The 13,105-nt window shown below is 44.6% G+C and overlaps 1 protein-coding gene across 23 annotated transcripts in view; it reads right to left on the bottom strand.

Moving 5' to 3' along the window:
- Dst (dystonin) overlaps positions 1-13,105 on the bottom strand; it is a 396,685-nt gene that overhangs the window by 226,713 nt on the left and 156,867 nt on the right. For all 23 annotated transcript variants that reach the window (XM_085836145.1, XM_085836168.1, XM_085836161.1 and 20 more), the window contains one exon: positions 1,111-1,172. In XM_085836145.1, the coding sequence (XP_085692271.1) occupies positions 1,111-1,172 (62 nt within the window). The remainder of the gene's footprint in view (positions 1-1,110; positions 1,173-13,105) is intronic.

The following is a 13,105-nucleotide window of genomic DNA, read 5'->3' as shown; positions in this document are numbered from 1 at the left end:
CAACAGGTTTCCTATCAAAAGTGACTCTCGACTAGAGAATAAGTGACATGCTCTCTCTCTCTCTCTGTACATGACCATCAGAGTTTGGCACAGGATGCTGCTGGGTAATGGAGAGGAGGCAGAGACTGGGATATCACTCAGATAATTCAGATATGTTCCTGACATTAAAATCATTTTTTTGTTTGAAATGGTGTCTCACAATGTAGCCGTAGCTGGCCTGGATCTCACAATCTAGAGGACAGTGGCCTAAAATTTATAGAGATCTGCCTGCCTCTGCCTCGTGAGTAGTGGGGTTAAAAGGTAAGCACCACTACACCTGGCTAAAGTCATATCTTACACTGTTCTTGCCTTGCACTCTATGCTAGTTTAACCGGAAAAAGTCTTTCCACCCAGAAGGGTTCCCTACTGGAATTTCAGAGGTCCTTACAAAAATACAGGGAGAAAAAGTGACCAACAGTTAGCTGTAAAACCACATGGGCCTCACTAGAATCCAACCATAGAATGATAAGGAAAATCCTATGTACTTTTCTAGAGAGCGTCTATCAAATTCTCAAGGTGACACAGCACACAAATAATATTAATCTAAGAGCCACAGCTCTTTCTCACAGCAATGCAAACATAATCCTTGGGCACAAATAAAACTACTCCCGGCTTTTCTCCAATATCCAATTCCATTCTCACCCAAGCCTCTGCTGTCCAAACAAAAAAATACAAACTTCTGAGTGCAGAACAGGAATCTTGAGAGAAACGGTTTGTGCCAGACAGCAGCTTTTCTGAGTCCAAATGTGTGTGTGTGTATGTGTGTGTGTGTGCCCCCGAGCATGTGCGCCCATGCGTGTGCCTGCGCATGTGTGACAGATTCCTTTTTGAGACCAATAAAAAGCGCTTGCACTAATGTCACAAAACACACTAGTCAGGGGTACTTACCTTCTCACCTCCGCCATCATTACCCACATGTCACACGCCCTCCACTATGACAACAAAAGCACAACGTAAGTGCCTCGGTGTGTGTGCAGTTGACATTGGTTAGTGGTATGTGGCATCCATAGCTCTGCCCATGCACCAGAGCGTTCAAAGCCGCTCCAGCACTGGAGCGAGTGAGCGACTCACCTTCATGAGATGCTGATTTACCCATTTTGTAAATGTTTTCTTTTGAACTTTGTCCCGCTCATCTGGAAAAAAAACAAACAAACATAAAATAAGGTTGGTATGACCCATGCACAGGATGCTCCATGTCTTGAAGTTAACAAAACTGGACTGTTCGGAGGATCTCCTCCTGTGTGTCCAGTGTCACTAACACCCATTGACTGAGCCATCCGTAGGGAAGAAAGCACCATGGGCTTGCCCTCAGGCTCACCTCTCCCTGCTGCTGTGCCTGCTGCCCAGCCGCTACCACCTACCACAGCACTGCCTCCAAACGGTTGTCTTACATCAAATTAAATGGAGAGAAGCACAAAGCAACTCCACTAGAGTCAGGAACAACACTTGGCTGCCAACACTCTCTTTATCAGTAGACTACTTGGAGTCTTAGCTAGAGCAGTAAGACAAATGAAGACATCAAGGGGATACACAGCAGAAAGACAGAAGTCAAATCATGGTTATCTGCAGATGACATTATTATGTTGTATTGTTATGTTAATGCTACCTATGAAATCCTACTACAGACCCCATGAGCATCAGTCTTCTGATATCTTCTTTGATTTCTTTCTTCGGAGCCTTGAAGTTTTATCACACAAATCTTTCACTTGCGTGGTTAGAGATACCCTGAGAGATTCTGTAATTTGAGGCTATGGTGAAAGGGGTACTTCCCCCAATTTCTTTATCAGTTCATGTGTCTTTTGTATATACGAGAGTTACTGATTGTTTTTAAAGTTAATCTTGTATCCAGCTACTTTGCTGAAAGTATTTGTCAGCTGCAGGAGTTCCCCAGTGAAATTTTCAGGGTGATTTATGCATACAGTGAAATTTTCAGGGCGATTTATGCATACTATTATATAATCTGCAAATAACTGTCCAAACTAAAGGAATCATCAGAGTCAACACAGTCCCCATCAAAACTCCAACCTAGTCCTTTATAGAGTTGGAAAGGACAATTTTCAACTTACTGTGGAAAAACGAACACCCAAGATAGCGAAACCAATCCTGAACAATAAAAACAAACAAACAAAGAAACAAAAATCAGCCAGAGGTTTCACCATTCCTGATTTCAAGTTGTACTATGGAGCTATAGTAATTCTTTAAAAACGTTTGGCATTGGTATAAAAACAGACACATCGATCCATGGAATCAAACTGAAGAGCCAGACATAGATCCACACACACGGGCACCTGATTTTTGACAGAGAAGCCAGAAATACACTCTGGGAAAAAGACAACATCTTCAACAAACGGTGCAGGTCAAACTGGATGACTGCATGTAGAAGAATGCAAACAAATCCACACTTAACGCCCTACACAAACTCAAGTCCAAGGGGACCAAAGACCTCAATATAAAAGCAGACACACTGACCCTGACAGAAGAGAAAGTAAGGGACAACCTTGAATGCACTGGCACAGGGGACAGCTTTCTGAACAGAACACCAGTAGATAGTGTACTTACTGCCTATTATTAAGATCAACAATCAATAAATGGGACCTCATGAAAACAAACCCTTCCATGAGGCGAAGAAGAGCCACTGTAGATGGGGGTGATGCTAAACCTTGGGAGCCCTTGACTAACAAGCACAGGACTGATACTCACTTAGTGACCTGTCACACATGCTGCCATCTTCTAAGAACAACCCAATCCTTCTGTTTATCACGATCAGCCTACAGGAGTGACACACAGTGCCAAGGAGACCCTCAAGTAGGGGTCCTGCAGCAGGACCAGGACAACAGCTCCAAGATCTTCAGTAACAACCCTGCAGTTGGGGAAAACTTGAGCCTGGGAAGGCGGCAGATTTCGCCACCTTCTGTACACGGTATTTCAAAAGGGAGTGTACCGGATTACACCACCTAATTTTCCAATTACAAGTCTCATGGTGACTTTCCCTCATCTTAGTCAGGGATCCTTAACACTGGGATTTATATTTAGGGCACTGTTGCTATGACGACAAAGCGACTGTCATCATTCCTGTGTATTAGCCGGTTGTTGGTTGTGTGCACTGCACGATTACTATACTGAATCAAGTTTTATAGCATTTCTCCAGTCAAAATGATCTTATTTACAATCAATTTTAAATGGAAGCACACATTTACATTCACTTCATGGAATGCAAAGTAGCTGAAAATATACAAAAACACCAAGTGCAAACAACAGAATTTAAGGGGGAAAAAGAAATCACATAAAGAGCAGTTATTACCGCTCACGCTGTTCCCAGTAAAGTTCAATGGAAGTTAACTATGCTCAGTGCCACCCTCAGCAAATCTCAGTGACACACACAGAGCTATCCTAGGCACAACCATACACAGGGAAGTTCTTCTCTCAGGTGAGTCAAAAAGTAGTCCAGACTCTACCCACATTCCTCAAGGCACCCCACAGTCTGTCAGCTCTCCCCAGGCAGCCAAAGCAGGTAGCACAACTTTCTTATCCAGATTCCAGGATCTGCAGGGGGGCGGGGGTGGGGGGGACGGCGGGGACGCGTACTAACCCATACAGCACATCAATCCCACAAGCTGCGTGTTCCAGTCCTGACCGCTTCTCACAAGCTGCCCCATCATTCTGCGGAATCGGGAATCAGGAATCAGTGCAGACAGGTCCTGAACTCTCCCTTAGGAAGTGTGGTGTGTCAGCATGCTGCTTTCTCCACAGAAAGGAAAGCACTGACGAGACACTCCTACTTCAATGGAAACTAGTCCACACCCCCTTTTAAACAAACACTCGCAAGCCTGAGTACTTTGCAACTGCTACTGATAAACTGTTCATTTCTCTTAGGAAGGGAGCTATCAGAAGTCTCTTTAAAGAGAGAGCCCTCCATCTTTCTTCCCCCTCCTTCCCTCTTTTTAATTTTTGAGAGGGGACAAGGAGGTAACATAGAAGATATCAGATTTTATAGCAGAAGCAACTGAATGTTGTCTTCTAACACTGCAGGCAGGGTACCCTTAGAGTAAAAGGCAACTCCAGTCGACTTAGCTCAGGGCATGCTACATACATGTGACTTGGAAAGCTCACCCTTATACACTAGACATAATCTTCAGGGAGAAATATGACCATCAGAACACCATCAAATGTTTCTGTATGTATTACTCCATAGGTATGTTCACTTGAATTTCAAAGCAAGTCTCTGTGTTGGGTGATATGTAAACTTGAGAATTTTAGGAACCAGAGCCTACATACACCCAGTGTGCACCTATGATTCCTGGTTGGAGGCCATCCTGCATGATATAACAGAGGGGAACAGAAGTCTGGGGGGGGGGGAGGAAAGAGTAGGGTGAAGAGGGAGGGAGGGAGAGAGGGGCAAAACTGCCACCGTCCACAGCCTAAAGATCTTAAGTTCTATTCTAAAGTCTTTTTCTTTGTCAAATAACAGAAGTCCTAATCTTGAAAGTCAGAAAAAAACAAAAACAAAAAAACAAAAAAACCATGAAACTCTCACTTGACCAGAGCGTCACTTGTAATGCCCAGAAATGAGGAACCTTGTTCTACAAAAGCAACACCATCATCAGTCCCGGATACTTAAGTACGTCAAATAGACAGTCCCAAAGAAAAGGCATGCAAACAGTAACTCTAAAATAATCACACACACACATATGTACTTCAACAATATGGGGCAGAAAATACTCATGAAAAGACACCCCAACATTGCTAGACTACAGCTGCCAAGACAAACACAAAATTAAACTTCATGCTTCTGTAAATTTATGAGAATGATAACAGCAAGTGCAGATACATGCATAGTCCTTACCTACTCTGATGTAGGTAAGTAAATTACAGCATTGAACAGGATAATTTGACAGTCTATATCCCATACTTAAATGGATATACTTTCTGAATCAGTAATTCTACTTGCAAGAACTGGTAACAAAAGACTTTCATAGGCCTGCCGTGTGGTTAGTTTGTAAGGATGTTCACTGTGACCAAATATCTGAAACTGTTTAAATGTTAATCAGCAGGACACCAGATAAATGAGTTACAGTTCAATCATTTTAATTTTGAAAACTGTGAAACTTTAATTTTGAAAATCTGCACACATTGACATAAAAAAGTGACCAAGTGAAAAATAATCTGCTAATAAATATATATAGACCTATAAAACACAAGTAAAGAATTTCATCAGAATGTAGCAGATGATGGCTTCAAAAGGCATCAATGGGAGGAGAAGTCCTTGGTCCTATGAAGGCTCAAAAAATGCCCCAGTGTAAGGGAATCGAGGATGGGGAGGTGGGAGTGAGTGAATGGGTGGAGGGAGGAACACCCTTATAGAAGCAGGGGGAGGGAGGATGGGATAGGGGGTTCCTGGGAGGGAGGGGGAAAGGAAAGAAAGGAAAGGGGATAACATTTGAAATGTAAATAAAGAAAATATCCAATAAAAAATAAGTTAAAAAAAAAAAGAACTTCATCAGAAGAAAGTGTACGGAGCAAAAGGAAGATGCCAGTGTGCCTGCCATTGCTCATGGTTCGTTCTGAGCACCTCTAGACTCAACGAATCTTCTACAAGAAAGATGTGTATGCATCATCACTGATAATACCCAGGAGGAGAGCATGCCAAACCACTTTATTCATTTATGCACTGGACATTCGATCATATACATACTGACATGCGCTGAACACAGAAGACATAGGGAAAGGACCAAGACCAGCCACAGTGCCCACTCAGGTTTAAGGCAGAGCAGCTCTCCAGGTATGCTGGGCTTCTGCCTATGATGGCTGAGAAGAGGAAAAGGACAGGAAGGACCACACATGGCAGTCAGCAGCTGGAGTGTGGAACTGGTAACAAGGTCCCCAAAGAAAGGCTGCCCGGGCAGCTGCAGAGGAGACTCTGAAAAGAGAAACTAACTCAGAACACGCTCAGCTTGGGGCACCCCTCGCCTTGTTTGAAGTTTAGTTACCACACACCAAATTACAGCCTGGTTTCGCAGGCCTTTGTGAGGAATTCCGAAACAAGGCACAGGAGAATGTGCTGGGTAAGCTGATGGATGGAGGCTTAAACCTCTCTCTGCAAACGCTTTTGTGTTGGGTTTCCCCCTAATGAAAGGTCAGAATGCATGCTTGCCTGTCAGCACAGTTCTGGCTCCTGATGGCTGGAAGTGGGAACAGAGGTTTAGGCTCTGCTCTAAAGAGGAATCTGCTGGTTAATACCTGTGTTTACAATCGACTAAGGACTTAACATAAAACTTCGGCCATCTGCTCCATTATCTACCTCCTCCTACCTGCAGACTATAAACAAAGGAGCACAAAGATTTCGAATTTTTGTTACACTGTTCCATTTAACTAGCACTCCTGATCTCTCTGCTAACCCAGTCCTTAGTGATCATGACATGCTCACCTCACTCAGCTCCAGGGCGGGGTTGGGGGTTGGGGGTGGGGGTGGGGGGTGGGGCGGTGCATCAGTGTGAGCCAGGCAGGAACCAGGAGCTCTTGGGTCCAGCGCTGCAGAAGCACTACACAATGACACAACCTCTTGATTTCCCCAAGAACACTTTTCATCTTTCTTGGTACCAAGCGTGTCAGAAGAGCCAACAGAATAAATCCGAATATACCTCAGTTAGCGGCCTCCATTCATCCAGCAAATTGTCGTTTTTCATGAAGAGTTCCTAATAAATTCTTTCAAACTGTGGCTCCCTGTCACCAGGTTGTGACAAACTTCTCAGGGCAATGGTGATTATAGCCATGAGTCATACATATAGGGCTTTTTGTTTCAATAAAAACAAAGCCAGCCACACATTGAGTCAGCAGCAAGGATACAGGGGTGGGAACACCAAAGGCAACCATCTGAACCACTGGAAAAAGTGATGGGTCTGGGCTTGCCTCCCAAGGATAGCCTCCCATCCAGCACTTCTTATTTAAATGCAGCCTGCAGCTGGCAGACAACTGCAGTACTTACAGGATCACAGGCGTGCCCTTGAGCCACAGAAGCCACACCCCAGCCCACCCAACCCCAGGCCTGAACAGCTCTGCCTAACCATTAACTCAGTCGCTGTACCCATCCAGGAGCACTGAGGGGAAATGCAAAGGTGCACAGACTAATCAAATAGTGTCAGGTGACACAGGACCTCTTCCCCGGGAGGGGGTGGGCGCACTTCCAAGAGGAGGTCCAGCCAGGGACTCACTCGCCCAACCAAAGCACCCCAATGAATGAGACAGATAACAGCTCTGAGCAGTCAGAGGACTTCCCTCTAGAGAGTGTGACCTTAGGTCAACCATCTGCACAGCAATGTTCTAGAGCACGCTTGTCTTGTCTACTTGCATTTCTTGAAAACTAGAGGCGATTTTTAAAGTAGATATCTCTGCTCAAATACCTTTCCAGGCATTTCAAAACACCTTAGATACTTGTATCAGAGGAGTGGTCTTAAACTCAAATTCTGTAACCGCCCTGCTTCTCTCTGCCAGTATAGACACATCACCATCTAGTCCCTAAAGATTACTGATAATTAAATGAATTGTCTAATAAAAGAGCTAGCAGAGCCAAGAAGACAAACTAGTCACATGTATAGACAGAAGAAAGAAGACAGAAAGTCACATTTGAGGAGGTTTTGTTCATAGCTCAATGTGCAAAAACAAACACAAAAACAAAACAAAACAAAAGCCCAGCCCACCCTGAGCTCAAGCGGAAGCAGGGTGGGCTTCGCTGGTACAATGTCTAGAGAATCTGCGTATAACATTAGCCCGTGTGCTCTCTAGTCACACTACTTACCAGCCACACAGCCTAGACACATGGGGTTTAGAGAGAGGGAAACTGAGGCACTGAGAAGTTATCTTATTTGCTCAGGGTTAGAAAACCAACAAGCAACAGGACTGAAAACAAGAGAAGTAGCCCGGGAACCTAATCTCTTGATCCTAAAACTAGCAACTCAGGGGCGGAAGCTAAAGATAATCAAAACTTCAGGGTAAGAGTCACCTCAGAAAATGCTCATATAGACATTAAATACAATGCTTGAGGACCACCCTCAGTATTCATTCACTATTATTAGCTACTGGTAGAACCTGTAAAATAATCAAAATAAAGAAAAATAGGAAGACAATCAAGCCATTTACGGTACAGTCACCAAGACAAGTGTGACCTGTCTCTGGATCTGGTTTTGCTTTGTTGTCCCCTGAACCATTCTGAGATATCTTTTACTTCCCTGGCTTCTCCAGGTGTTACTCTGGAGTTCCGGGCAGTTTCCGTTTGTGCGCTGAGCCATCGGGAAGGGCGGCTCACATGCTTCACCTTAGCACTGGGATGGCCAAGGCCATGGATTCTGTCCCAGGCCAGCAGGGGCTACAAGTCTCAAAAACAGGGCTAAAGCATTTTCCCAGGGGCGCACTGCTGGAGGCAAAAAAGAAAGAGCACAGTTATGAAAATGGGGAAGCAAGAACACAGGTGCCAGGCGTGCACACTCACAAGCCAGACACTTGGTCACAACTGCTCCCCCAATGGAAAAAACATGTCCTAGTTCACACAGTCACTGCTGAGGAAATGGTTAACTCCAACAGAAAGAGGACCCTGTTTGGCCTAGCACTAGGACTGAGATAGAAACTACGCATTCACTGGTGACTGGCACCACTCCCCTATCTGTGCCCGAAACACTAATGAATAAAATGAAGCTCTTAAAAAAATGAAGGTATTCAACGGAAAGGGGCAATATGGGCAAAACCGACTCTCGTAAAATTCTCCCTAACTCGCTCTTTATGGCACCCACCAAGAGCAATTGATCTGAATACGAACCATGTCCATATTACTGCTGCTTCACAAATGATAATCTATAAATAATTACTAACTGTACATATGTGTATATATACATATACATATACATACACACACACACACACACATATAAAATCTGAGATGGCTTAGTTACAATACTAAAATATACAGCCCCAAAGGTCCAAAAGCTGTGACCACCTATATAAAGAAGAACATGTGCTGGATTTTAATTCAAACAAACTCAAGTTTTCATTTAAAAGAGTCAGTGAGCCATGACTGTGTGTGTGTGTGTGTGTGTGTGTGTGTGTGTATGATTAAAGAAATGATCTTATAGTTCTAAGATAAATTTTCCAAATACAAGGATTCTGTCTACAACTAGCTATAGATAAAGCATTCCAATGAAAACTTAAGAGCTTTATCTCCTAAGCCTTGAATAATTACAGCTATCTGTGAGTTACTGAGAGGCCAAGTATGTTCCAGAACCAGAAAAAGACAAGACAGGAAATAAGTCTGAGGAAAAATGGTTGAGCCGCCCTTTCTATTATGTTATGTTACAGTGGTACCATAGAATGCTTCTTCACATCTATCTGGGAAAATAGAACAAAGCATTAGGCAGATGCTGAGGAGGGACCTTTGAAGGTGTGTGAGGGAATGGCACATTCAAGGGAGAGGGAACAGTGGTGTCACAGTCAAACAATGAACACAGCAGGAGGAGGGAAGTCAGCATCAGCAATATATGACATCCCAGAATCACCCACCTTCCTGATCCCCAAGCTCTTTTGACCTTTAAAGAGGAGGAAAATTACTGCTTGTAATTGAGTACAATTTATTCATCACCTGGTAGGCGATGAGCCTGAAGACAGGCCTGTGGAATCACCTGGTCCTTTCTTGCTAAACTCCACCCGAGAAGCAGACAGCAGACTGCAGGGATCCGAAGCTAAAGAGGTAAGTATTTTGGCTGACCTTCAAGCTCACGCGATGATATTCTGAACTGCATTCGTATACTGTCCTTTACTCTCACTATAACTATTTATCCACATGAAAAGGAAATCACAGAAATGTCAGAGAGGATGGGAGTTGTTATTTATGGTTTCAAAAACAGAATTATTCAGCTGGGAGAATTTCCCAAAATGCTTCACTCCTGCCTTCCCTTACTGACCTATTAAGGGGTCCTCAATGAACCCCTTATCTAGGTCTGAAAACAGATTCCTTCCTGCTCTGACAGAAGAGCCAAAGTGCTTGGAGAGAGAAGCAAAGGGCCTGGGAAAAAGATGATGAAGTTCAAGGCAGGTGTTGGCCCTGAAGGGATCAGGCATACTGAGTTAAGGGCAGAAGAGGGCACATTTCCTATTTGACACCCTCAGAAAGTGGCCAGATACTAGGTCCTGCCTTCTACAGACTAAACACAGAGTTCCCCACGAGTCTGGTGCAGGCATCTAACAGATGTGTCATCATGGCAGGAAATGGGTTCCAGAGCAAGCCGGGGGCCCCTGAGCAGGTCTCCTGGCTCAAGTGCAACGCAACCTCCCAGTCAGAGCTGAGGTAAAGTGACTCTGGAGCTGGATGGGCCTGCATTGGTTGATTTTCTTAATGCTGTGACTGCACTCTGGATGTTGATCCACCCATTTCAGGTGTAGTCCGCCATAATGGGTAAGGCATGCTGGCTGGAACAGTTCTTCCCTGTGGAGTCAGAAATGTGAGGTAGCCCCTACTCTCATGTGGATGGACCACAAAGCAGGACCATACTGCTTGCTACAGTTGGACAACCCCAACAAACTTTTTTCTCCAACTAGGCCTGATCTCCAAAGGTTCCACTATATTGCAAAACAGTGTCAGCAGATGGGGACGGATTATTCAAATTCTCAGGCAGGAAAAACCTAATACCCAAACCATACCCGATCCAAGCTCACTGTGCACAGTCTTGAAAATCAGTGACCCACCGGGAACCGGGCATCCAGGCAGAAATGAGGTAAGAGTCACCCAAAGCTGCTCCCGAAAGGCAAGACGGGACAAAGACCACGGGAGGCTGAAGAACCTTGCTGTCATCAGAAAGACCCAACCACAGATGTCACATTCTTCCCTCAGAAACCTGGAGAAAGAGGAGGCCACCAAGAGGAAACGCACATCTCCGGCCAGAAGCCCTAGAACCAGAAAGACTTCATTCCATGTCATACTCTCCTTTTAAAAAGATCAGATTTGCTGGGCGTGGTGGAGCACGCCTTTAAATCCCAGCACTTGGGAGGCAGAGGCAGGCGGGTTTCTGAGTCCGAGGCCAGCCTGGTTTACAAAGTGAGTTCCAGGACAGCCAGGGCTACACAGAGAAACCCTGTCTCGGAAAAAAAAAAAAAAAAGATCAGATTTTAGTACATTTTTCTCTACTAATCAGAGGTAGGAACTCATCTAGAAAAGCCAAAGGAAACAAACATTCCTGTACACTTCAAAGTCTGTCGACTAAATCTTTCAGTGAACGAAAGAAAACCTGGTGATACGAAAAGACTAGAGTCACAGGATTTCTGACTCGAAATAATAAATATGCTGACACGTCAAAAAATATCCCAAGAAATTAATCTTATAATAAGACTGTCCCTGTGGTCACAGTTTATCTTACATTATAAGCCACTGGCATTGCATTTCCTCCATTCAAAATAATTAATGCGTATCAGGAATGCCTAATGTAATATAATCACTTTGCTATTCGTATACATGCTACAGATTTCCCCCGCTGGGCTCAGTACATCTAAGGGATTTCAGACTGGAAATAATAAATATGCTGACATGTCAAAAAAAACAAAAATAACAACAACAAAAAAAAAACAAAACCAAAAAGCGTAATACAAAACCCAGCATTCCCGATGTGCCGTGTAAATCTCAGTGACGACGCCTAGAGTTGCCATGTCACAGCATATGTCCCCAAAGTACTGTAAGTTCTTATCACCGACTTTCAACTCAGCGAAGTGAAGGACCCAACATGTTCACGGCATATCTCATGACTCATGACTCACCGTACACTGGACACAGCACTACTTTTCCTTTCCTAACTCCTGCACAGTCAGCTTCTACCTCCTCATCCCGTCTCACAACAAAACACGAAATACCCTCAGTTTCTCCGTGCCTGCTGCAAGACAGTAGAAATTAAAGTCTGAGAGCACACAACGTTAATGGAAAAATCGTATTAAATATCTCCGAATACATTCAAAACTGGGGATCTATTCCGTGCACAAGGCAGGGAAAATAAGGGCTTTGCAAACAGAGGAAGCCCAAATTCAAGTTCTAGAACTAACAAGCTGCATGAGCCAAGAAAAATTACCCTTCCTCAACCTGGGTTCACAGCGGACTCAAGAGCCAAAAAACAACACAAGGATTAAATACAATACCTGGCCCAAAGCAAAGTGGCATACTGCTCCCTGTGTGATCTCCCCGCAGAGCTCCCCAGACATCACAGAACCCCCATTCTCACCGCCTGAAGGCTCTACAAGACTATGCCGGAATCCTCACAAAGTGATTACAGGGACTGTTGACTTAGCAAGCAGCAGCACGAGTTCCCTGTTATTAGACCATCCCGGGAGCATCGAGGGCAGAGAAAGCATCCTCGAGAGAAAGAGCACTCTCTTATCATCTTCCAAATCACAGTCAAGCGTGGAACTGCACCACATAGGCTGATCTACAGACTGCCATGGCCTGTGTTTTCTGTGTGGGGATAGGAATGAAGTGTCTTCCTTACTAGCTTGTGTTTGAACACTCGGCTCCCAGTAGGTGGCGCTACTTGGGGAGGCTATGGAGCCTTAAAGAAGTGGAGCTTTAGTGACCCCATCCCTCACTGGGGGTTCTGTCTACCTACTGGAGGTGGTCTCTTTAGGTTCCATCTCCCCACAGTCAAAACTCTTGACCCAGAATTGTTCCTGTCAAAAAGAACTGCGGGAAAGAGATCGAAGAAAAGACCACCCAGTGACTGCAACTTGGGATCCACCCCATGGGTGAGTACCAAACCCTGACACTATTACTGATGCTATGATGTGCTTACAGACAGGAGCCTGGCATGGCTGTCCTCTGAGAGGCTCTGCCAGCAGCTGACTGAAACAGATGCAGATACTTACAGTCAAGCATTGGACTGAGGTCGGGGACCCCTATGGAAGAGTTAGGGGAAGGATTGAAGGAGCTAAAGGGGATGGCAGCCCTATAGGAAGAACCACAGTATCAACTAACCCAGACCCCTGGGAGCTCCTAGAGACTAAGTCACCAAGCAAAAAGCATACAGGGGTTGGTCCATGGCCCCCAGCACAT

Source organism: Mus caroli, unplaced genomic scaffold, assembly GCF_978045245.1.
Source record: "Mus caroli unplaced genomic scaffold, Mus_caroli_1 scaffold_1, whole genome shotgun sequence".
NCBI lineage: Eukaryota > Metazoa > Chordata > Mammalia > Rodentia > Muridae > Mus > Mus caroli.
This window is presented reverse-complemented; position numbering and strand designations above follow the sequence as displayed.